Here is a 24939-nt window from a genome sequence, read left to right as displayed (position 1 = left end):
ATTGGCTCATCGACAACTCCACTGGTGCTGACCGGCCGTGAGTCATCTGGCGAGCGAGTCTTAGTGCCAATACAGGATACGCCAATACAATCAGTTCACAACTGCAATTTGTATGCATGGTTTCTTTGAACTAAACAATTATCATATTCTAGTCTCTGTAATATTAACACAAATGGTTATATACTCGCTTCCATAGAGGCCATTTCCGCCTTGCTTGTTCCTCCTCTTCATTCCAAACATGGAGATATCTTCTCCCGGTATTAATATCGATATCCTTATCCCTCACCACCTTTGTCCCCATCCAGGTCTTATGCGTAAAGTAGAACAGAAATATGATAGGGATCGTCAAAATCTGCAGAAAGAAGTTCTTGAACCGTTCAGGCGTTGTGAGGGGGTCTTCACCCTCCGCTTGGATCGGCGATATGGCAACCCAGATCTGAAGAACCAGAACAGTTCCGTAAGCTGCGAGTGCAACCCAAGACCCCCAAACTCCAACCTGTGACCGGAAGGCAAGCTGGGATACATTGTATCCTGATAGGTGCCATGCTCTCCGAAAGCGAATATGGCAAACGCAGATGGAACTCCAGGTGAAGAGAGTACTTAGCCCACTGATTGCAAGCAGCCAGTTGAAGATCTCGTTATGGATCTTCGAGTTCGCGGTGAATGCTAGTAAGCCTAGCAAACCGCAGCAAATAATCGCAACGAGGGGTCGTCCAGTTCGATCAATGTACGCAAATACCTTCGGCGCAAGTGACTGTTCCGCCAACGCCGCCAACGTCCGTGATGCCGCATACACAGCCGTATTCCCGACGCTGATCAGCGATATCAGAATAACAGCATTCATAATATCCGGCAGAACATCCGAGCCGCTCATCTCAATCGCTATCACGAACGGACTAGCCGCCGCATCAGAACCGTACTTGGCCCCCAGCAGTCTCGGCTCATTGTACGGCACCAGCAACCCAATGAGTAGAACCGAGAGAATATAGAACAGAGAAATCCTCCAGAAGACTTGTTTCACCGCTGCAGGGATTGACTTTTTCGGATTGCTCGTTTCGGCTGCTGCGAGACCGACCATTTCTGTGCCAGCGAAGGAGAAAGTTGCTGTTACTAAAACGCTTGCGAAGCCTTTGAAGCCGTTGTGAAAGGCGCCGGGGTTGTGCCACCTTGTGAAGCCGATGTAGTCTCCTTCTGGAGACCCTGCGATGTTGATGATTATACCAAGAAGACTGACTTTGTTAGACGAGATTGTAGGAGGGGAGGAGTTTGGGGTTTAGTACATGAAGCCTACGATGGCTGTGACTTTGACGGCTGAGAAGATAAACTCAGCTTCGCCGTAGGCTTTCACCCCGAGTAAGTTGATACCAAGGATGAGAATGAAGAAGAGGACGATGAAAATACTCTTGCTTGCATTGGGATTCCAGTAATTCGTCGTAAATGCTCCTGCAATGATCTCAAGTGGTAGCACAATGAGATACTGCAGCGTATAGCTGCCCAAAGTCAGTCTCATCTCATCTCATCTCATGCTCACTTATTCGCTTTCACTTACTTCCAACCCATGGCAAATCCCCAACTCGGATCCAAAAACCTCGTTGAATAATTCGCAAACGACCCTCCCACCGGAAACGCAACACTCAACTCCCCCAGCGCCTGCATCGTAAAGAACTGCATAGCACCCATGGTGATAAACGCCAACAGCAGCGAGACAGGTCCCCCGCGATACAGCGCAACACCCGACGCGACAAAAAGACCCGTTCCGATAGATCCGCCAAATGCAATCATCTGTAAGTGCCGATTCTTTAATTCCCGCGCGAGTGCTGTGTTGGCAGAGTTGTAGTTCGCTTTACTCATGTTGAACAGCCGCCCGTTGAAGGCATAGCTGTTGTAGCTGCTAAGGCTATCATGTCGCGATGGGGCGCGGGAGAAGCTCGTGATGAGACGGCTCCATGCTGAAGGGTCGTCTACTGCTGGTTCGGGGCTTCGTGATTTTGGTGATGGCGGGAGGGCTTGCATCTCGAACTCGCGTTGGTATGCCATGTTCGAGATGAAGCTGCAAGCTGAGAGACACAAGCAAGCTCAAACTTGCTGATCAAAGCACGGGGATTGCAGATTTTCCCCAGGGGGTTTGAGCGGCATGCACGTGCCTTGTCGCCACAGGGCGTGCTATTCCTGTGCCGGACTAGATCGGCACTCCAAGACAGGACAAGGGGGGATATCGCGGGTCTGCGATATTGCTAGCGAATCGCTGACGTTCCGCTCCGCACGATGCAGACGGTGTCTCCGTTTGACGGGCCGCAAATGGTTCACAATCAGGGGAATTGAGCGGTTTTGTGATGGGGAAAACCAGGACTCGTATCATCCATGGCGATAACGCGTAGGGGCATGAGTCGTGTCCCCAAGCCACGTAAAGTTTATTGAGCTGCATTCCTGGTTCTTGGCCCCTGGTTTATCTGACTAATGGATTTAGCGGGTGCGGAAAGAAGGCCGTGGCAGGGATCGACCTTGGATGCTGGGAGATAATGACGATGCTAAAAGTTGGGATGATTTGGCGATGCGACGCTGCGGACTTGTGAAAGACTTCCGGTCCGTGGATACAACTCTTCCTCACTGTGAAATCCTACCATCACCTAAGTGTTTCAAGATATCGCGGAATGTCTTATCTAGAATGTCTCGATCTACATACAGAGTCAGAACCCCGGCAGCTGTCACCTAAATAGTTTCAGCCACTGCATAACCGGATTTTCATGACAGCATTTTATGCACCAGTAGCTTCGCGTAGGACTTCCACGGCCTGACGTTGAGGGAAACCTTATCGAATTGAGAATGGTTAATTAAACGCTAATAGCCGAAGGTGCCTGGGCCAAGACTCAGTCGGTCTTCTCGATTCTCATCGCGATTCCGCGGGTTCGCTTGCGTGCTGAATCCGTCTTATTTCCTTAAAGCCCCTGAAGCTACCCGGGATGGGATATCTCTTCGATTTCTGAGTTGCTTTATAGACACTGATTTCGTTCTGTCCCATGTCAGTGTAGGACTGACCTACACTGTAAAACTCGTTTGAGTGTTAGCCCTCGGAATGACGTGGAGATGATCGTCTCACCCGGACTTAAAGCTCCTTTAGCAAAATGGAACCATTGACGGCCTTCTAGAACTCACCAAAGTACTTTTACTACCCGTGCATGGCACGATGAATTTCTGCTCGTAGGCTAGATTGCGCAAGCCGAGGCACTAGCGCCTTTATAGCGGGATAAAACCTGGTATTTCTAGTGATGCATTTCTCTATGTCGTGTAATACCCAGTAGTTTACTTTAACATATCCAAAAAAGCGATCAATTGTTTCGTTGATAAAACTCCCAGCACCCTCGCCGTATCCTCCTCAGTAACGGCCAAATAGCTAATTCCCAGCTTTCCAAATAACTCCACCGCATACTCAAGGGGTGCTTTTGACGAGAGAGTGAGGGGACTTCTGTCAATCGCCTCTGCCAGATTACCTTCAAGCACGTTTATCTCACAGGACTCTTCAACACCATCTGTTTTCTCAATCATCTGCAGGGCTTGCTCCAGTTTATATTGCGAGATATAACCGTGACAGAGTCCCTTGTCGTTGACGATCACGAGTCCAGAGTCGCTCAAGCCGCTACTCTGAAGATGAGAGAGCCTGTGTTGGAGTACTGATGTGAGGATACGATAGTTTGCACCGACACACACAATAGCGTTGTCCATGGCCTCTTTGGAAGGAAGAAGAGCGTCTACCGTCGCAGTGCCCTCGTTATATCTGAACTCTCTGACCTTGCTGATGGCACCCTCAGCCTCTAAGAAAGGATGCCCTTGAAGGTGCTGAGCAAGATCATAAACACCATCGGCACTAATTGCATCAGCCACCCACTTCGCAGTCAGGATAGCAATCATGAAAGGTGGAATGAAGTTGACCTCCCCTGTAAGCTCAAACATGATGACAGCCAGACTGACAGTCATTCTGCTAACTCCAGCTAAGAAGGCTGCTGATCCAACCATGGCGAATATGCCAGGTGAGATGTTGGGTATGAGTTGGCCTATCATTCGACCAAAGAGCGCGCCTGCATCCATCGCAGGGATGATAACTCCAGATGGGACCTTGCAGCCGAATGTGATCGTCGTTAGGAATAGCTTGACGAATGTCCCGGAGACCAACCATGCGTAGTACGTACCCTTACCAGTAGTTTGGGCCTCTTTTTGGCAAATCCAGTCTTCCTCAGCATGATTGCAATCAACAAGTAATCGCTGCATGACAATATCCCCAGTTTCCCTAATCAGTATATTCGGGAACTGCAGAACCGCCGTGATCAATGCTACGAGAGCCAACTCGAAAGCAGGGTTATTCTTGATGATAGAAATCTTTCGGAATGACTTGGACCAGAGAAAATTTGCTTGGCAGAATATTCCACCGAAGATGCCTCCACAGACGCCGAGAATGACAAAGACAAGATAGTGAAGAGCATCATAGTTTACGCCATAGTTTGTCTCAAACAGAACGAGCTTGCCAGTTCCTGTAGGGTTAAGTTCTTTGAGAACAGCCGCCGCTACGACTGAACAAAGACAGCTCCTCCAGAGTACCCTTCGGGGGAAGTAAGTGCTGATTTCCTCGTAGCTGAAGAGGACACCTCCGATCGGAGCACCGAAAGCAACAGATAAACCTGCTGAACATGCGATACTGAGCATCTCCCTCAGTTTTCGTTGATTACTCGCGTATTTGGGGATGCAAATGCTGACAAGGTATCCAACACAAGCCGAGATGTGCACAAAAGGTCCTTCTTTTCCCAAACACATGCCCGTTGCGACTGCAAAGATTGATCCGATGGCCTTAACGATAAGGACTTTGAGATCGAAGAGGTGAGGGATGCAGAAGCCGGACAATACGGTCTTTATTTCGGGGATGCCGCTTCCCGCCGCCATGTACATAACCTTTCCACCGGGGCTTTCTATTGAAGCACGTGACCGTTCTTTCTCGGGAGCAATGGCAGTGAGATTCATCTTCGTAGTCGCGGTGACAATCCCAGCGATGGTACCAAAGGCTAGAGCAAGGCCAACATAGATGGCGTATGCATGCATATAGCTTTCTGTCCATGGCTTCCAGTTCTGACAATTCATCTCTGATGCACAGCATGCTCGGCGACTTAGAAATATGTTGTTGGTGCAGTAGCCATCTTTGAGATCTGCTAAAACCTCAACGCTGACGTCTACGAATGCCGCGATCGAGGCAGTGAGAAGACCGATCAGGAAAGCTGCGACCCATCCCTGAGAAGAGTCCCATAGCTTGGTTATACGGTAGCGTATCCCGCGTCGCAAATAGAGACTTGAGTTGTCGCGTCGATGACTATCTTGCACGAGGTCCTGAAGCCAGTCGATGGTATGGTAGTCACTATATGGTAGGCTGTCCTGCTGTGAGGCAGTGTTTGTGGGAGCGGCCTTGGTGCCGCGTTTATGAGATGGTAGTAGGGGAGTAGTCTCTGTCATTTCATCTATTTCCATAAGTGTCGAGTCGGAAGTCATGCTGAGCTGGATGATGGATAGGTGAAACGGGTCGCCAACAGCATGAAAATTCCGGGGATGTCATTGTATAAGATTTTGGGATATAGCATCCCCGGAGATCAAGTGGAAAAGTTGTGATCTCTATCATATTTGCAGATCTACCGGAAAAGAAGATCACAGTTTTCGAACCTGTGACGTCAATGCATTGCATCTCCGGGCATAACACAGCCCTCCAGGGTCTTGTGATAAGGTTGCAGCACCAACTGACCTATCGCTTCTGTGCCAGACATGGAGGCCGGTGTTTCATTGGTGAAACTAATAGCGGGAAGATGTCCAGATCGACTGCCAGATGCCCTTCTCAGGCGGCAAAGCCGAGGGATCTTGTTAACTGTAATACCTGCACAAGTTCAACTCTTAACGGAAGGGCCATAGCTGATTCGATGCATATCTGTCAAATCTGCACGGTAGCAGTCTAGAACATTGTGCAGAGATAAGCAGTCACACCAAAACCGCCACTATCTCCAATTCTCACATGCAACAAAGATAAGAACCCCGGGTATGGTTCAAGATATCATCTTTGACAGATGTTCGACAATCGACTGAAAAGAAAAGTCAAAGGCTGGTCTGTCAAAAATAGGGCTCCGCGGAGATATATATAAGTATTTATTCTGTGTGACGCTCAGTCCAGGAATTTCGCTGATCGACGTCCTCGTGAGCGGAGAGATTGTCATGCTCACCCCGCATAACATGGCACATGGCCTGCTCACAGACACCGCGGCAGATAGTCACTAGCGCCAGTCAGATAAACCCAAATGAAATCCCCAGCGTTTATTTTTCGACAGGCCCTGCTGTGCAATATTTGATATTGGCCGTAGCAATAAATTACTCATAAGGCTCTGCCTCTGATAATATTAATTCTTCCACCCTAATTAAAGTCACTCCATCGCCTCTCATCAGTCATGAATATCACCATGCCGGCAGTCTAGCGTTCAACGTTATGGTTAGCATGCACTTACGCAGTTGTGGGCACTGGAACAATACCAGCTTAAGCAAGGCTCGGCTCTTGGTAGACAAGGATTAAGGTTTTATGGAGTCCCAAGAATTTACTGTTATTATGGTACTCATGTTAGTATCTGCCATAGACTGAGTGTTGATATCATGAGTTTGGTTCCCAGGCGGCCCCTCCGTGTTCCAGGATATTGCTTTTATTCTACGCCGAAAATTACGCTTAAGATGAGGATACCCGACCGAACCAATCTGGCCACCAATCAGGATAAGCGTCCATGTCGTGCAGTCATCTAAATCTTAAAGCTTCTTCGCCAAAGTGTGTAGGATATTCACATCTCATGTGAGATTCTCCGGTGGTATCTCCCAATGGAGCTTCCATGTAGGCAAAGAAAGCAGAGAAGTTATTACAGAGCTAGTTGGACTCAAATAGGGAAGGACAAAGAAAGACAACTACCATCTCTAGACGGCAACCTTGCAATGAGATCAGATCTATATCAGGTAAAACACACACAGCTGTGTTAGCCATAACGGGCGGCAGAAATTCAGGTGCAAGTTGTAGTTAGAGAACAATTAGGTCTTTGAGGTATCAAAATATGGTAACAGCTCAAAAAGGATAGCCATAGAGAGGAATGTTTTTGCGCTGGATGCCAACTACTAGAAGCAAATCCTACCACCTCTGCAAGCTACATTGTCCATATTCTCACAGTTAGAAACGGCATGCTCTCGATCTCAATAGTCTGGCTGTTTTATACTCTTGATTTACGTCTTTAAATTTAGTTTTCCACTCCAAGTCAAAAGTGCGCCATGAACACTGAATCCAACCTAGCTTGTTTGCTAGGCCTCACTGATATGCCGACAGCACAACAACATCATTTAATCAGCATCAGAAACTTCTAGCAGTCTCTAGCTGATTCTGTATTTCTTAAATGGAGCTAGTGTGTAGTAATTTCGCGAAGTTTCTAGAAATCTGACATCCTGCCAATCAACCTCATGCATCTGAGCCTAAGGATCATCATCCCAGGGCAGAAGTCCATCCCCAAGCGGAGCAAAACGCATAAGAACAGTCAAAAAGACCATTAAAAATTGTATTTCAAATCAATTCGCCTCTTTCAATTTACTCTAAGCACTATCAAATCCATTTTTACACAATGTCTTCCCTTCCCTTTAGCGCTCCGCCCTGGCCCGTCCCCGCGTCAGCAAATCTTACATCATCCACTATTTCCGTTCCCGATGGTGAGATCGAGCGGCTCAAGACGCTCCTCAAGCTGTCACCTATTCCATCAGCGAATATTTGGAATTCACGGGATGATGGCGCTCTTGGACTCCCGAGAAAGACCTTGACGGAATTGGTTGAATATTGGGCGAATGGTTACGATTGGAAGAAATGGGAGGCTACTCTCAATTCGATCCCGCAATTTGACATCACTGTCACTGATGATGACGCGAAAGATTACAAGATCAATTCTCTGGCTTTGTTTTCTAAGAACCCTGCTGCGGTCCCCATTCTGTTTCTTCATAGTTGGCCTGGTTCTGTTGTTGAATACCTCCCCATTCTTCAGAAACTCAAATCTGAGTACGATCCTGAGTCTCTACCCTATCACATCATCGTTCCTCACCATATCGGGTTCGGTTTCTCTGATACGCCGCCTCTCGATAAGCCATTCACCCACATTGATAACGCCCGGCTCATGTCAAAGATGATGCACTCGTTGGGCTTTGACAAGACAGGGTACATGACCCAGGGAGGCGATCTCGGCGGCTGGACCGCACCTGTCATCGCAAACATTGATCCTGCATGTAAACTCGTTCATATGAGCATGTTAAACATCTCACCTCCTCCAGGTGAAGATGTCGAAGAAGGAATCAAGGCCGGCAAGTATAGTCCCGACGAAATGGCAGCGTTCGGCAGAATGGCAGACTTTCAAAAGAAAGAAACAGCCTTCATCCAACTCGACGGCACCAAGCCAGCTACAGCAGGCTACATCTTCGGCAGTAATCCCATCGCCCTCCTCGCCTGGATCGGCGACAAGATGCACCGCTGGTCCGACGAAACACCCTCCAAAGACCTCATCCTAACAAACATAGCGCTCTACTGGTTCACAGGCTGTTACCCAACATCTATCTATCTTCACCTCACAGTTCTCGAGGACCACGAGCTCATGATGAATGCCTGGAAGACTCTCAAAGTACCGCTCGGGCACTCGGCGTTCAAGAAGGAACTTGTTACTGCACCGGAGAGATGGATTCAGCAGACGGAGCAGGTGAAGTGGTATAGAATGCATGACAAAGGTGGACACTTTGCTGCGCTTGAGGAGCCGGATGCGCTTTGGAAGGATGTGGAGGACTTCATTGGGGCGTTTTGGGAGAAGTGAAGCGATTCCAGTCACGATGCGGCGCTTGGAATGGGAACGGGTAGAGGCAAATGCCGAGTAAAGTTTATGTCAAATTTGGGCAAGTTTCGTACTCTATCGGACTAGTTATTCAATTCTCTTACGATCAGGTCATGTGTCATCCGCGGTCTTGAGGTGCCAGACATCAATTATACGAGGATATTTCATCCCTTCCCTTAGTACCAACAGCCCATCAGGTTAGGTCACGACGATCTCAATACCGCCCACATCACGACTCGGCCCTAAATGCATCCCCACATTCTTCCTCCATTGGCTCTCTTAGCACCGATCAATGTCTTCCAACATCTAATTTGTCCGCATCGAATTCGGCACTTGCGTGCCGGTTTATGGTTACATCGAGGCCCGAGCCACGCGATGCCCCCTGGGGTATTTACCCCAGATGACGATGGCGCCGATCTGCATACCCCGCAGATTTGGAGAAGCGGGCGAATAAGCCTTGGCGCACCATTCCCTGGCGCATTTGTCCACGGAGGAATTTGTGAATAGTTACTCCTTTGGAGAGTGTGTGCGAAATAGGAAGGTGGTTAGCCGCTTCGTCTGGTGTTGATGCGATGGGGTTCGGGGGAGGGTATCGGAGGAGAGACCCTCAGGATGGATATATCTATATAAAGAGCTCTTATTCCGTGTCGTAATTACCGTTTCTTGTAACTCAGCAGCTCTTCTTCAATCTTCTGTCTAAGACACTTGGCTCTGGTTTTACACATCTTCTCATAGTCCCCGGACTCAACATCACAATGCTTCTCCAAAGCGTCTTCGCTCTGGGTCTCGCCACCACCGCTCGCCTTGTCTCAGCAGGACCATGCGACATCTACAAGTCCGGCGGAACACCCTGCATCGCCGCTCATAGCACTACCCGCGCCCTCTTTGACAGCTATACCGGCGGTCTCTACCAGATCAAGCGCGCCTCAGACGGAGCCCTCACCGACATCAAGCCTGTCTCCGCAGGCGGTGTCGCAGCTTCTTCTGCCCAAGACTCCTTCTGCAGCGGCACAACGTGTCTCATCACCATCATCTATGATCAGTCTGGCCGGAGCAACCATTTGACCCAGGCTCCTCCTGGTGGCTTCAATGGCCCCGATGTGAATGGCTATGATAACCTTGCCGCTGCTGATGGTGCACCTGTTACGCTCAACGGCAAGAAGGCTTACGGAGTGTTTATTTCCCCTGGTACCGGCTATCGTAACAACCAAGTTGACGGTTCTGCCACTGGCGATGAACCCGAGGGTATGTATGCTGTTCTTGACGGAACGCATTACAACGGTGCCTGCTGCTTCGACTACGGCAATGCGGAGACCAACAGCAAGGATACTGGCAATGGACACATGGAAGCTATCTACTTCGGCGACAACACCGTCTGGGGCTCTGGTTCCGGCAGCGGCCCTTGGATCATGGCTGATCTTGAAAACGGCCTCTTCTCTGGACAGGGCGCCAAGCAAAACACTGCGAACCCAAGTATCTCCAACCGTTTCACCAGTGCTGTCGTCAAGGGCAAGCCCGGCACGTGGGCCATTCGTGGTGGAAATGCCGCCTCGGGTTCACTATCGACTTTTTACAGCGGTGCACGCCCTGATGGTGGATACAACCCCATGAGCAAAGAAGGAGCAATCATTCTCGGCATTGGCGGTGATAACAGCAATGGAGCCCAAGGAACTTTCTACGAAGGAGTAATGACTAGCGGATACCCTTCTGATGCGACCGAGAACTCGGTGCAGGCCAACATCGTCGCGGCCAAATACGCCACCACATCTTTGACAAGCGGAACCGCCCTCGCCGTCGGATCATCTGTCACCCTCAAAGTCACTACCTCTGGCTACACCGACCGCGTCCTCGCACACAGCTCCTCCAACGTCAACACCCAAGTGATCTCCAGCTCCAGCTCCACCGCCCTCAAGCAGTCAGCAAGCTGGACCGTCCGCACCGGTCTCGCCAACAGCGGCTGTGTATCCTTCGAGTCTAAAGATACTCCTGGTAGTTACATTCGCCACTCTGGCTTCCAGCTGTACGTGAACAAGAGTGACGGAAGCAAGATCTTCAATGAGGATGCTACGTTCTGCCCCCAGAAGGGTATCAGCGGAACAGGAAGTTCGTTCCGATCATGGAGCTATCCGACCAGGTACATTCGCCACTACAACAACGTTGGGTACGCTGCTTCAAATGGTGGTGTTCATGACTTTGATTCTGCCAACAGCTTTGTCAATGATGTTAGCTTTGTTGTTGCCACTGGCTTTGCTTAGATGGAATTCGGATTATGACAGGTTTGAAGTGGAAATCACAGGTGATTGGCTGAAGAACATTCGGGGGTAAATGAAACATCAGTGTTAATCAATTGATTATTCAATTTATTGGAGTTTGAAATAAGTTCCTAAAGGCAGTGATTGAGAACATGATTCTCACTTTGACTCCTCAAGTTCCTTTTTCTCACTGTCTCCCAAAAGACCCAGTGCCTCACGACGTGTAGGAGCCGATGCATCAAAGTACGGCTTCTCAGCCAAAGAAGTCACTCGCGTGCCATGTCGTGGTTCTCTTCCGCTATAGTCCCAGCTAGCGTTGTGAATAGTAATACTGCAATCTGTCAGCATCCGTGTTCTCCCAGATTTGGCTTCTACATACCGGTTGTCCCATAAAGCCGAGGTCCTAGGCGTCCACTTGAATCGGACTTGGATGTCAACGTTCTGCTCATAAACATCATAAAGATAATTAAGAATGACATCACTCTCTGCCCGATCAAGACCAACAATCCTATCCGTCATCGCACGGTTCACCCAGAGCGCCTTCCAGCCCGTGGCAGGATGAACACGGACAATGGGATGAATGCGCTCAATATACTTTGGACCTTGTTCGGGATGATCACGGTCCAGGTACGGATGAGCAGAGCGGTAAACAGCCTCCCGGCCATCAATGATCTTGCGGAACTCTGGGGAGAGCTTCTCATATGCAGCGTAGCCAGATGCCCACAGAGTATCTCCACCAACAGATGGGATAGTATCATTGTGGAGATGTGTGATACCTGCTGGCTGTTTCTCATGAACGAGATCTGTGTGCCAGCGCGATGCACCGCCAGGTTGACGGAAACTGGCTGGGCGCTCTTGAGCCATGAGATCGGGCCACAGGACACTTACTCCTGGGACGCCAGGGACATGAGGGACTTGAGGCTATGTCGTGTGAGTATCTGCTCCGAGGAGGATCGAGTGAATCACTCACGTGAATTTCAACCTCACCGTACCACTCTCCAAGCTCCTTCTGCTGCTGTGGCGAAAGATCCTGATCTCTGAAAAACACAACACTTCTCTCGGCGATGAGCAGCGCGAGTTCATCTCGCTGCTGATTAGTGAGATCCTTCAACTGCAGACCTTCAATTTCAGTTCCAATGTAAGCTGTCAGATCAGTGACCTTCGTTGCAGCGGACAGAAGGCTCTTCTTTGACTTGTCAGCTCGAGCACCAGCGTCGATATGATCGCGAGGCTTGTCTCTAATCTTGTAGACATCATCGAGATACAAAGGGCGAGAGGGACGGTAGGGATAGCCTTTGGAGAGGTCTACACCCGATTTCTCGAGACGCTGCTTTGCTGGGTCGGGGATCTTGAGTGTGTCTTTGATGGGTTCGGCAACATCTTTGATGCTGGGGTCGATTGGGGCTGGGACCATCTTGAAGTAATTGGACTTTGCTCTCTTATATAATGTTTTAATTATGAAACTTTGAACTGATTCTTTGAAATTGCAGCAGATTAAGGCATCTTGATATACGATCATCATCCCCTCACTACTGTTACAATGACCCCAACTTGGCCAGTCACGCCATGATGGCAGACAATGACCAAGACTTACTGCGACAAACCTCATTGGCCCACGTTCGACATGCGATATGCAAACTGATTGCAACATAAATAGTCGTCCAATCCATTTCTCAAGATATTGCGCGATCGAATGATCTTGGCTCAAATCGGAAATAACAGCACCTCGTTTGTTAGTTGATGGTGTCGTGTAATTAACGATTTGTAAGACTCGGACGAGATATCGACCCCTCACTTCGTTATGATGCTGACGAATAACGATTAGAGTCGCCGTTTATCCGCTATTTATAGCCAAAAGGAGATATGTTGGATTCGTAGTTGCTCCTTGTTCTTTCTGTTGGTTGAACTAGTCTCTCTCACTTCAAGTGACCGAGCTGAATTTCGTAGCGTGACATATAGACAGAAGACCGAGAGACCGTTGATGAGAAAAATAGACATTCATATTAGATATATGCTCTCTGCTTGAAACTCCTACAACTTCGCCCGAGGAACAGCGGCAAGCTCTTGACTCTCACTACTTCTCCACACAGCCGCAGCCTTAGGCTTACTATCCTTCCACTGCCACTTTGCCTGGCTTTGCTTCTCCTCCACAAGCAACTTATGCACAAACTGACCAAAGATCGGCAACATCTTAAAGCCATGTCCACTATCACCACTCAACACCGCCAAAGTCGCATTAGTACCAGGGACGTAATCGATGATAAAGTCCGAATCATCCGTGTCAGCGAACCAGCATAGATGCTGATCAATCAGAGGTCTGTCAGCCAGTTGAGGGAAGACCTCTTTGAGAAGAAGACGGATGTGAGTTTCGTCCTCAAGAGGCATGAATTGTGAATCTGCTAGGTCGGGAAAGGGGATGGAGAGACCGTCTTTGGAGAAGGCGTAGTTTGTGAAGGCGCCGCCCATGTGGCAGAATTTGAGCTTCTTGGTTTTCAGGTCGGGCTCGAAGAAGAAGGCGAGGTCGCGGACGTTGGTGACTGGGATGCCCTTGAGTTCGGCTGCTTCTTTGTCTGTGAGTTGGATATGCGCGACACCCCATGCTCGACCTGTCATTTGTTTTCCAATGCGCGGAAGAATGTTGGCGGCGTCGGCGCCTAGAGCGACGATGGTCTTGTCTGCTGAGTGGATGGTGCCTCCGCGTGTCCTGGCACCGATGCACTTCGTTCCCTCGCGGCTTGACGCATACAACAATGACTCGACTTCACCATCCTTCGTTCCAAGATGGAACTTCACGCCAAGTTTGACGCATTGCTCGTACACAGCTCTCAAAGCATTAGCAGAGTGGCCGTAACCAGCGAGCTTGTTGTGATATCCGGTGAAGCCAGTAAGAGGGCCACTGAACTTGGGGACCAGTTTCTTGATCTCCTTGCTGCTGTTCACACGGACGGTTTGGCCATTGAAAGCTGGATTCTTCTGAAGTGATTGGAAGTAGCTCTCTACTGCACCCTTGGTATTTTGAGCTGCTTTACCGGACGTGACATTGAGAAAGCCGGTTTGATGATAATGAGGCATGTAGAGCGGATCAGACTGCCATTTTCGAATTGCGTCCTAAAATCAAGACTCAGTACGCAATTCAGGAAGTAAATGGCTGTGACTTACGAGGGCTAATTGGGTGTAGAAGTCATCTGCGTACTCGGCACGAATGACCTTGTTCAGATCATAAGCAGCGGAAAAGCGGCTCGGTACATCGACATCTTTTTCGAGAATTGTGATGTTCTTGTAACCCTTTTGAGCAAGCTCAAAAGCTGTTGCCAGACCAAAACAGCCGCCTCCGAGAATGAGGATAGACTGATTTGTGTTTTCTGTAGACATTTTGCAGGATTGTGAAGGTTTGCTGGCGGGGGTGAGGCGGGTTGCTATTCCGGTGAGTGGTCCGCGACGATGCCTATTACAGAACGCAAACTCGAATACAAAAGTCACTATAATTATGGAATAAAGTAAAGGACAAGAGAAAGATAAACGATGGGTGGACTGCATTTAAAACCATCCAAGCCACCAATTGTTCTGGAAGAATGGCTAACATACCCGCATCGGGTCGTCATCCGATATCGCCAAAGAAACATCACGGCATCATCTGGTTGGATAAGATAACGAATTTTGGAGACGAGCTCCTCACGAGGACCACAGAATTCGTTAGCGTAGCCGCCGCAAAGACACACCGGCCGCCACCAAAAGATAACTCAACCTCCACTTCTTCCCCGCTTCGTCGGTGTCTACCCCGGATTATGGGCATCATGTGGTCTTTGGGTCTGGTAACACGGCATAAAGATACTACACCGGTAGACTCAAATTATGGGCTGCTTATTGGTATTAAAGATATGGTGTGACAAGTGAGAACCCATCCCATGCCAAGGTCTGCTCTTGAGGGTCGGCGCATCATCTTTCACCGATTGCCATATGTTTAATGTTCATCTCACCGCATGCAATGCAGTTTGATATAGACAAAGCTTACGCATCCGGAAACTCTTTGCTTTCTACGGTTCGTCCGCTGCGGTTTCGTTGCCGAGAGCCGGTCGGGATCAGGAGCCAATCTATGAACCCGGGCCTCGCATCACGGAAGCCATCCCGAGCAGTCGCCGCTCGGCCCCACCAAGGCATGATGCCTTCCTATCTCAATCGTACCATGTTGATCGCTAGCGCGCGAACTTTATTCCAATTATCTACAAGAGGACTCAAAACCTCAAGTTTCATCTTTCGATAAATGTCCAAACCGAGGCCTTCATCTCGGCCCTCGCCGATGCAGTCGCTTGCTAAGTTGCTCCCGATAGCGAGCCTAAATCATGCTGTAACAATGCCATACCTCAACAACCCCATCGAAGCACCAAGTAAAATTGCCAACGGCGGTGCGACACCAAAATATCGTCCTCCTACAAAAGCCGTTGCAGTGACAACAACCCACCAAGGATCGTCAGCAAGACTCTTTCCAGACTGAAAGCCCTGATCGATGTATCCAACCTGCCATATCCTATAGACAGCCGTGTAGATCAATCCGACAGCACCAGCATTGATGCCTCGCACGGCAGACTTGACCCAGCGTCGTGACCGCAGAACCCCCCAGACGCCCATCGTTCCATGAACCAGAACCATGCCTGGGACGAAGATACCAAGGTAAGCAATCAGCGCTCCAGCAATCGCCGGGTATCCACTGTTCGCAGCTGCGAGGCCGCCTAAAAACACGGCGAAGTTGAAGTTTGGTCCTGGGAATGCCTGCACAATAGCGAGGCCGATGAGGAAATCCCGCGGTGAAACCCATCCCTCAGCAACGACGTACTCTCGAAGAAGAGGAATCACAACGGGACCGCCACCAAAGATGATTGTTCCAGCCAGGTATAGGTTGGCGAAAAGCTTGTAGAGCAAAGGAGGTGTCGGCAAAGTCCCGCGTAGGACGAGAACGACGATGAATGAGAGGAGGAAGACGGCGATGACGGCTGTTCCGGACTTCCATGAGAAGTTGAGGCGGTACTCCTGGGGCACGACACGCGGTCCATCCTCTCGGGGGCCAGACTCGGAGGTCTCAGCAAGGGCGACTCTGGAATCATTGGCGTTGCCGTCCGTTCCATTCTCAGCACCTTGAATATTCTCACTCTCCGTGACTCTTCCCATCCTCATCCTAAGAAGAGCGTTCTTGACAGCTCGGACCGGACGATGCAGCCAGCGAAAATCATACACGATAGTACAGCATCCACCCGCAACAATGAGGACTGGAAAGTACCAGAGGGCGTTGTACAGTATCCCGGCCATGGCAGTGATTGAAAGAACAAGCCTCGTAGCTTGATCTGTGATAGCCTTGTCGGAGAGTTCAACGGCTGCCAACGCGATGATCCCAACAGTAGCTGCATTTAGACCTGAGAGAAGAGCGTATACCGCGCGAGGTAGTGTATCCCCGATGCTGGATACACCAATGGAGAGTCCAAACATGCCTAGAAAACCAGGCAAGCTGTTTTAGTCAGTCGCGCCCTATCAGATACAAATCACGCGTCATACCTCCAGACAAAAAAAGCCAGAAGAGCTTCGAACAGGCCGCCATGGATCAAATTGATACAGTAAAGCATCTTGGTACTAGCAGGGCCAGAAAGCGCCTGAGAAACACTGAAGAGCTCCTGGAACTAAACATTACTGTTAATCGGGTGTGATGGCTTGGGAGGGAGTGCAAACGTACAATCTGCTCATCTATCCATTGCAATTTCGTGACAAATTTGTCATGAAACTCCGTCCGTTAGCCATGCTGTAAAAGAAGCTGTGAGAGGTTATGCTTACGATTTTGAAGTGCACGGGGGGTCCGCCAAATGCGGTAAAGCCGAGATGCCAATTGACCTTGAGCGTCTGCAGCGCGCGATCTGCGGCTCTACGCAGCGAGTTTTCCCAGCCGCCGACAACCATTTTGAGCCCTTTGAGGTATCGCTAGATGCTCAATCAACGTGTTTGGAGGAAGCGAGGAGATAAGTGACTCACGTAATGGCGATTTAAGCTTCATTTCAACTCCTGGCGGTCACGTCATTGGATCTAAACCTCTTTCAACTTTTGGCCGCGATTGACCAATTATCGTGCGGGTGTGCCAGATACCTGTTCTCTCACCATGCTAATAATTGACCTCGCATTATTGGGCCAGTGTCGATGAAAGCTTTTTTTTATTGCTATTGTTAGGTTTCTTGGCGGTGGCCAGCCAATGGTGAGAGACCAATTGGGCACGAGGACTGGCCCTAAAGGGCATCTCTTGAAGCACAAGCTGACCATCTATTTCCACGTAGTATCGTGAGCTAGATCACAAATAAAAACAGAATTGAACCCCATCAAGGCAGTTATAGACCAAGACGTTCGTCTGCATCCTCCAAAGTCGCTGACAGAATCTTATATCAACCGAAATCTCTCTATCGGCACTCCTCTGTCCTTCAACCTATGCTCTGCCATTCGTGGATCGTATATTCTTTCGTGTTCCATGTACTCCTCATATTCGCACTTATGTATCCAATAAGGAACATGTTTCCCGTCCAGTGCAACTGCGTACTCGCTATACCCGACAGGCAACGGCACCCCGTCAAGCCGTGGATCTGAGAAACTCAGAGGCTCACCCTCTTTCCAAAACGCAAGACTGTGTGTTTCGATACACCATAGTTTCTCCCAGTCACGGAAATCATCACCGAGTAAGGCTTGGCCGTTGGAATATCTTTGATGATAGCACGGCCCCACGACCGCGTAGGCACCATCCGACTGTGGGCGGAGGACTAAGTTGCTTGATAGGCCAAGAAGAGTTACTATTATATCCCCATCGTAGCTTTCTGAAGGGACGCACACGAGTGCACCACCGCGCGTTCTTGTACAAGCGGTTGCTGCAGCGCTCCTATGACCATATGGTATGCTGTAGTAATCGTCTGAGATGGCGTTGCCCGTTATCCACTGACGTATCATTCGCCGTCCAATTTCCAAAGAGATGGTTGTCCAAGAAGGAGCACATTCAGTTCTTTTTGTACTGTGATCCCATAGGTTACCAAACGTCATCATGGTTATCAATTCGTCGAGGCATTTATCGTCTCGATGAAAGTCCTCACTGCCTGTGAGATTTCGAAACACCGTGAGAACATTGGTGATGTAGTCCTCTAATAGTTCATAAGTTTCTCTCGGGGGCAGATCCATTACACTGTTGCAGATTTCATCACAAGAAACGCCCGCTACCTCTAACACTCCAGGCTTTACCAACCTCGCTGAAGCGGCAGACCTTGCGCCGGCGTTGCTGAAGAGCTGTAGGAGGCCCAGGGGCTTTTCTAAGTCCGCAGCCCAGCTGGGAGATACGGTCGAGTTGCAGAGTTCGAGGAATTCAAGATTTCGACTCTGCTTCAAGTGAGCGACGGAAGCTGAAGCCACAATTTGCCTGGCAGACTTGGTGTAGTCTACAGGTATTAATTGGGCAGTCTCGGCTTCGAAAAACCCTCGAAGCGCGTACAGCTTGTCCCGACTATCAGAGCAGTCATAGAGTTTCGTCAACGACAATAGAGTAACCCAGCCAATAGAGTCCCTGCCCAGCTCCTGCATGGTGCTACAACTCACGGCCTTGGCACAAAAGACCTTGATATTTTTGTTGTGCCTCGGCGGATCAACAAAGAACGGTTGCAATCCCGACCATTTATTGAAACATATGAACAAGGCCGCTTCAATGAACTTGGTCCATTGCATTTCCTCGACGCCTAATTTCACGATTGATGTTTCTTGATTTGCCAAGACTATTTCTTGGTATGTCCAAAGACGTCGGAACCAGTCTGCGGCTATCAGCTGCTCAAAAGCAAGCCACTGATCTCGGGAAAGCGGGAGAGGCCCTGTACAGTCGATCTCCTGCCGACTTCCGTCCTCCTTTGGGGAGAATTTGGGAGTTATCCCTTCATACTGGGAAATTGCTATGGCTGGAGACGAGAGTTGTTTTCTCACCCAACGCAAAGTTTCCATGGCTGTAGAGCTCCAGGGCGCTGCAGAGCCCAGCCAGACAATGACCCTTCTGGCAGATTGATACAAATCTGCCATGCGCTGAACCTGAGCAGAGCGCTCTGTGATGTCTTTTTGGTTGATACAGATAGAGTCGCACCACAATATTCGTTTATGGTGACGAAATCTCAGAGCCCGCAAAGCAGAGGCTAGGTTCGGTCCAATATCAAGATATCCAGATTGAATACCAAAGACTGAGAGCATGTACTTTCGGTAGCCGGAGCTGTCCTGATCTGGCTGTTCTTTATCTTTTCGCCATTTAGTCTTGAGTTTGACGGGTTGGGGATGAGACTGATCGCCCCAGCAGTAAGATAGAGCCTCGTATTCTGGGATAACACCGTCTGCAGGCGATAATTTCCTTTGCACGAGGGTCCCAGTGAGGGGATCTTCTGGCATACCGGGTTGCAGTACCAGAAGCCGTAGCTCCAAGGGCAGTAATGGAGGATACTGGAATGGTGGCATTTTCTTCGAGAGCTGGCCGAATGAGAGAAGATAAAAGAATGGTAATTTATTATGCGCAATGGGACCAGTCTCATAAAAAGACGTGGCTGTCAGCCGCAGCGGCCGCATAGATTATAGTGCGAGAATATTAAGCGCCTGGAATTACAACGTTTCAGTTCTTACAAAGTCGGGGCCAATCAAGATGGCAGTGCTCACTGCTATGCCATTGAGCTGCATAGAAAACCAGCACAATTACAATTACAGCCACTATGTAACCAACATTTGATGCATCGCGGTCTTGGCGCTGACATAGTGTGCACACCAAGAACCCAAAGTTAAAAGAGACAAAAGATGCATTGAAACTGAGCTCAGTATATAAGAAAGTCATGAAGCAGAGTTGAGGAAAAGACCGTATCCAGTACTAAGCCGACCCCATTTTTGTGCCATTTAGCTAGACGCGACCAAGACCTCTGGCTCGCCGTTAGTGTAGCTAACGCAAACCTGTCCATTGCCATCAGACGTAACAGTGCCACTTCCAAAGACCTTGTCCCAAGTCTTGTTGTTCTTTCCAGTGTTGAAGCAGGTCTGTCCTGAGTATCCCTGACCGCGGTTCAAAGTAAGAACAATAAGATCACCGTCAGCACGACTCCAAGCATAGGCGCTGTTCTGCGAGTAAAGATGCTTGTGATCATTTCCACCAAGGCCACCAACCGCTGAGCGGGCCTTGGAGAGACGTGAGATGTGTTGGTAGAGATCCGCGTTGGTGCTGAAGCTGCTTCGCCAGAGATCCTCGCGGTTAGCAGGATCATTGCCGCCAGCATAACCCTGCTCCGTTCCGTAGTAGACGATGGGAATACCTCTGGCAAGGATGACGTATGCAAGGGCGTTCTTGAGGAGAGCCTTGTCGTTCTTCTGGCTTAGCCAACGGGGGTTATCATGGTTGTCGATGAAAGTGCCGAGGATAGTGGGGTCAGGGAATTTGTTGCTGATCTCATCGTGCATAGCGACGACGTCTGAAGGATCGCCCTTTTGCTGGTAGAAGCGGTTCATGGGGTAATACATAGCGTAGTTCAAAAGACCGGGCATGACCTGGGCATAGCCAGCGAGGTAATCAGGACCTCCATCCCAAACTTCACCGATGGCGTAAACACCAGCGGCATCCTGGAAACCAGGCCAGAATGGCTTTTCTACATGCTTGACGGTGTCGATGCGGATACCGTCGAAGCTATACTCAGCAACGAGCCACTTGATCCAATCGTAGAGGACCTTCTTTACGGTGTCGCTGCCGGTGTTGAGATCGGGAAGACCAGCGATTTCACACTGCTCAATGCTGCTCTGGTTGCTGTAGTCAATGTCGCAGGGAGTGTGGTATGAGCTTTGTTGGTTGAGGGGGGAGGGTTTGTGGTCTGAGATGCCTTTGCCCATATGGTTTGCAACAACATCGCACATGACATACATGTTCTGGAACAGTCAGCACGGGATCACGGAGACAGACCAACGACGCGATCACAGCAGAACAGCATGGGAAGAAGAAAGTGGCTCACCTTGTCATGAGCAGATTTGACAAGACTCTTCAGATCATCCGCAGTACCATACTTGGAGTTGACCGCATACAGATCCTTGGCCCAGTATCCATGGTATCCGCCATCAGTATCTATCGCTCTGGTCAGTCACTTTCTTCCAACCATTTCCACAACACTTACTGTCAACAACAGGCGTAATCCAAATAGCATCAAATCCCATGCCCTTGATATAATCAAGCTTCGACTCCAGACCCTTAAAAGTTCCACCACAGTAATTTCCGAGGTTTCCGCACGCACTGCCGCCATTATCATCAGCACTGCGCGCAACACGATCAGTAAGCGCGAAGTAGATGTTTCGCGACTTCCAAGCGTTTGCATCCGCTGCGTGTGCGAGCGGGCTGATGCTAGCGACAATGGTCGCAAGAAGAGAGAACTTCATATTGAACTTGAGGCGAGGAATGAGGATGAGAGTGCTGCTGGATCTCAAGACATGGCGGGACGAAGCCCTTTTATCGTAAAATTCAAAGTGTTCAAGACAAGACGAATAGTATGTTTCGAATGATGAAGGATTAAATTACAGTGTTAGCGCTTTGTTCAGCTATAGCACCAAGGACCGAAGGATTCGTTAACAGTGGGTTAACAGCCGACCAGAAGCAGAAAACCTCCGGAGCTGACTTCTCGCGTCTGATTGGGTGCGCTTGCGGGGTCATGTCATTAAACGTTATAGTGCACGAGCGTTTGAGGTTGAGACGGGAGCTCCAATGGTGATCATCGTGACAGGGGTACACCAGATGACCTCTTTAACTTGGTATCGGGCCGAAACTCGATCTTCTTTTGGCGGGTGTCACGTTGACAGGCGGAGTTTCCGCGTGCTCCCTGCGTTTATCATGCACCACGTTGTCTGCATCGTCTTTCTGCATGGGTATAGATCCATTTCATCATCGATTTAGTGGCTCACCTCCCTATTCCATCACGGAGCTTTTTACAGCGTCGCACTGACTAGCACCAACTAAGGAAAAGTTCCTGTTGTTCGTTTGGAACAACATCTTGATAGACGACAGCACTTTTACCGTTTTAGCATTATTACCCGTTTATTCGGGCCGCCCCCGCAAGCGTGAGTGGACTTGCAGATGTCTAGCATACATCCTCGGCTCTCAACCCCGGATTTCTGTACCAAGTGCATGTGTAGTATCCCCCTTTGAGCCTATGATTTCTTTGACTAATAATGCCCTACCGGCAGTTTTCGGTCCTACTCTCTTGATCTCACTAAGCCAATGTTTCTCCGTGGTGGAAATAATCTCGACGTCTTCTTTCGTATCTTACCCTATCGTTATGATGGGCGTTGCGGGTGATCCATTATTGTTGCATTTCAGCTGGTGATTGCTTCATCATCGCCGGCAAAGAGCCGAGCCTTGGATGAACTGATATCAGATGTTGATTTTAGTCATCGCATGAGGATCGTGAAAACTTTGCTCTGGGGGTGCTGGGTCCATTTATGGTGTTTATGCTGTCGATCTCCGTACTCGATTGCCGAGGTTACCTCCCAAACCCAACACTATGGCCGTGCGACGTAGCAGTGCAGCTCATTCTTGCTGCAAGCGAGCTGGCTCACATCTTCTGTAAAGCATGAAGAGCGGTGTATTCTGACCTACCAGACCCAAGATTTAGTCTATGATCGGCTTTGAGGCCATCCGTGAATATCCGCTGGCCCGATGAAGATGTAAAGGCGCAATTATGAGTTCGGTGTCATTCAAATCATTGACATCAGAATAGTACGAGGTCTTTTCCTGTTTGCTTGGCGAATAAGTCCCATCTCATATCGCCACCATTCTTCCAATAATCCCTCATGAACTCGAGGACGTTTTCATAACTGCCCATTCCACGTGCAGTCATGCTCTCCATCGTTTCTACAACGATGGTGCGTTCGGCATAGATTATTGAGTCACAGCCTGCTGCAAGAAGTGGCCACAGAAGTTGAGCGTGAACAGGAGAGTGTTTGTCGATGCTGTGTAATGAGTTGATAATCGAGTTCACTGTTGCTTGAACTTTGGGATTGTCCTTGGGTAGTTCGTCAACGCGTCTGTAGAGACATAGTAGTGTTGCATCAGTGAATAGTCTGTGGCTGCTTTCTAGTTCTGTCCGGAGCACCACGTCTGCTATTGTTGAAGCAGTCTTTTTCCGAAGCTCGATTAATCGAAGTTCAAGTTCGTGAGAATATGCACTGCGTGCTAGATCATTTCCATACAACTGGCTACTTGCCTCGACGTCCGTGCAACGCGGCTCAGATAGCTCGCATACCATATTGAGAGCAGTCACCAGCTCCCGAGAGAAGCCAGAAGTGAGATCAATGCGACCCAAGTCAGGCATACATGTTAAAAGGTAGTCCCAGTCGATGAACCCTTTCGTCTGCCGCGAAGGTAGCGGCAACCCTGAAAGTCTGTTCATCAACAGGAGGTGGACGAGCCACTTGAGACTCATCCACCATAAAGGATCCAGACTATACTTCGACTTATCACGTTGAACGATATGAAGAGCCCCGTTAAGATGCTTCCGAAAGGTCGTGGTATCCCCAGCGCAAACACATGTCGTAGCCAGCATCAACGTCGTCGGCAGTATTGTCACTCCAAGGTTGCCAAATCCCGGTGTAGTAATTGCTTCTCGGAGGTTTCCCAGACACTCCACAGTCGCCGATATTGCTGCACTCTTCGATTCTGGGTTTCGCGCCATTCTGAAGAGTTGGCTGCTGCTGGCGGCGATCATTGCCCCCATGATACAGGGGCTGAAATCAGCGGCTGGTATAATCAAGTTTAGAGCCATGTCCGGTTGTAGTGGCCAGTATACTATCGCTGTGTGGGCTACAAAGTGCTGGAAGTAGATCCGCCGAGGATCAGACCGGAGTGGAGGGCTGGACGGTAGCGAGATGGAAACGCTGAGCCTTGGTGGGCTTACTGCAGGAAAGGAAATCAGGAAATCAGAAGAATCATCTAGCATTGATGATGAGAGGAAGCTGCTGTCAAATGTATCGGATGTATCGGTATAAGAAATGAGTTGGTTGGAAGTGACAGCTGAGCTTGGTGCCAGAGACACTTGTTGTCCACCGGCCGTCACATCGGTAAAAAGTGGCTGTGTCTTGATCTGGTAAAGTATATTGAGTGAATCTGAATTCAATTGAATCATCTCAGTTGAAGGTAAATGAATCATACCTGAGCATTACTAGCTGGCTTCCGTTTTGCCACTCTGAAGGTCTTGACGCTCAACTCATATGAGCACAGGTGAGGGTACTTGTAGCATCTGGAACATGACGGCCTCTTCTCGTCGCACTTGCCCAATGTTAATACAAACGAGATCTGAGAGAAGATAGTGAGCATACCTTGGCCTTCTTCCTCTTGCACTCAGTGCATCCTGCGCGTCGTCTTTGGGACGGCTCCATTGTGTCATACACTTAGTAAGTGAGAGGGAGACTAAAAGGAATGAGAGTTATGGTTGGAATCTAATTCAGAGCCATGTTCGAGGTGATAGAATGAGATTCTTGACGGTTTCTCACCATAGCCATGAGAATGGGTGTGACACAAAATGAGACGAGTGAATATGAATGGACCCCGCATACCAACAGGCAGACAGGGTTGAAAAATCGGTAGAAGCTTAACGGCCAATCACAGTCTGCCTGAGCCCGCTCGTGGGGACGCGATCAATCTTTGGCGTCGGCATTAGACACGCGACTAAACCCGTCGAAAACATGCCTGACCTCGTCAATTGACGACCCTCAGTAACGCAAAGCCCATTATGGTT

The 24939-nt window shown here is 49.3% G+C and overlaps 10 protein-coding genes; 2 read left to right on the top strand and 8 right to left on the bottom strand.

Annotated features, from left to right (window-relative positions):
* Positions 1-163: 163 nt before the first annotated feature.
* Positions 164-2037, bottom strand: FFUJ_11370 (probable amino acid transport protein GAP1; the record flags this gene model as incomplete). XM_023570260.1 has 3 exons in its annotated part: positions 164-1229; positions 1281-1490; positions 1550-2037. The coding sequence occupies 3 exons, from the start codon at positions 2035-2037 to the stop codon at positions 164-166; spliced, it is 1764 nt and encodes a 587-aa protein (XP_023437397.1).
* A 1263-nt stretch (positions 2038-3300) lies between these two features.
* Positions 3301-5526, bottom strand: FFUJ_11369 (related to CLC chloride channel protein; the record flags this gene model as incomplete). The annotated part of the gene is made up of 1 exon (XM_023570259.1): positions 3301-5526. One exon carries the CDS (start codon positions 5524-5526, stop codon positions 3301-3303), a length of 2226 nt encoding a protein of 741 aa, XP_023437396.1.
* A 2135-nt stretch (positions 5527-7661) lies between these two features.
* FFUJ_11368 (related to epoxide hydrolase) lies at positions 7662-8885 on the top strand (the record flags this gene model as incomplete). Its single annotated transcript, XM_023570258.1, has 1 exon — positions 7662-8885. One exon carries the CDS (start codon positions 7662-7664, stop codon positions 8883-8885), a length of 1224 nt encoding a protein of 407 aa, XP_023437395.1.
* Positions 8886-9658: 773 nt separating this feature from the next.
* On the top strand, positions 9659-11158 carry FFUJ_11367 (probable alpha-L-arabinofuranosidase; the record flags this gene model as incomplete). The annotated part of the gene is made up of 1 exon (XM_023570257.1): positions 9659-11158. One exon carries the CDS (start codon positions 9659-9661, stop codon positions 11156-11158), a length of 1500 nt encoding a protein of 499 aa, XP_023437394.1.
* Positions 11159-11314: 156 nt separating this feature from the next.
* Positions 11315-12569, bottom strand: FFUJ_11366 (related to sulfonate dioxygenase; the record flags this gene model as incomplete). XM_023570256.1 has 3 exons in its annotated part: positions 11315-11486; positions 11535-12076; positions 12126-12569. The coding sequence occupies 3 exons, from the start codon at positions 12567-12569 to the stop codon at positions 11315-11317; spliced, it is 1158 nt and encodes a 385-aa protein (XP_023437393.1).
* Positions 12570-13186: 617 nt separating this feature from the next.
* Positions 13187-14527, bottom strand: FFUJ_11365 (related to fructosyl amino acid oxidase; the record flags this gene model as incomplete). XM_023570255.1 has 2 exons in its annotated part: positions 13187-14263; positions 14315-14527. 2 exons carry the CDS (start codon positions 14525-14527, stop codon positions 13187-13189), a joined length of 1290 nt encoding a protein of 429 aa, XP_023437392.1.
* A 966-nt stretch (positions 14528-15493) lies between these two features.
* FFUJ_11364 (related to chromate transport protein) lies at positions 15494-17095 on the bottom strand (the record flags this gene model as incomplete). XM_023570254.1 has 4 exons in its annotated part: positions 15494-16652; positions 16700-16821; positions 16875-16922; positions 16973-17095. The coding sequence occupies 4 exons, from the start codon at positions 17093-17095 to the stop codon at positions 15494-15496; spliced, it is 1452 nt and encodes a 483-aa protein (XP_023437391.1).
* Positions 17096-17563: 468 nt separating this feature from the next.
* On the bottom strand, positions 17564-19648 carry FFUJ_11363 (related to heterokaryon incompatibility protein het-6; the record flags this gene model as incomplete). Its single annotated transcript, XM_023570253.1, has 1 exon — positions 17564-19648. The coding sequence occupies one exon, from the start codon at positions 19646-19648 to the stop codon at positions 17564-17566; it is 2085 nt and encodes a 694-aa protein (XP_023438094.1).
* A 426-nt stretch (positions 19649-20074) lies between these two features.
* Positions 20075-21589, bottom strand: FFUJ_11362 (related to alpha-amylase A precursor; the record flags this gene model as incomplete). XM_023570251.1 has 3 exons in its annotated part: positions 20075-21088; positions 21172-21281; positions 21331-21589. 3 exons carry the CDS (start codon positions 21587-21589, stop codon positions 20075-20077), a joined length of 1383 nt encoding a protein of 460 aa, XP_023437390.1.
* Positions 21590-22914: 1325 nt separating this feature from the next.
* Positions 22915-24580, bottom strand: FFUJ_11361 (uncharacterized protein; the record flags this gene model as incomplete). XM_023570250.1 has 3 exons in its annotated part: positions 22915-24285; positions 24354-24470; positions 24521-24580. The coding sequence occupies 3 exons, from the start codon at positions 24578-24580 to the stop codon at positions 22915-22917; spliced, it is 1548 nt and encodes a 515-aa protein (XP_023437389.1).
* Between the last annotated feature and the right edge of the window lie 359 nt (positions 24581-24939).

The sequence above is a fragment of the Fusarium fujikuroi genome, chromosome FFUJ_chr11 (assembly GCF_900079805.1).
Source record: "Fusarium fujikuroi IMI 58289 draft genome, chromosome FFUJ_chr11".
Lineage (NCBI taxonomy): Eukaryota > Fungi > Ascomycota > Sordariomycetes > Hypocreales > Nectriaceae > Fusarium > Fusarium fujikuroi.
This window is presented reverse-complemented; position numbering and strand designations above follow the sequence as displayed.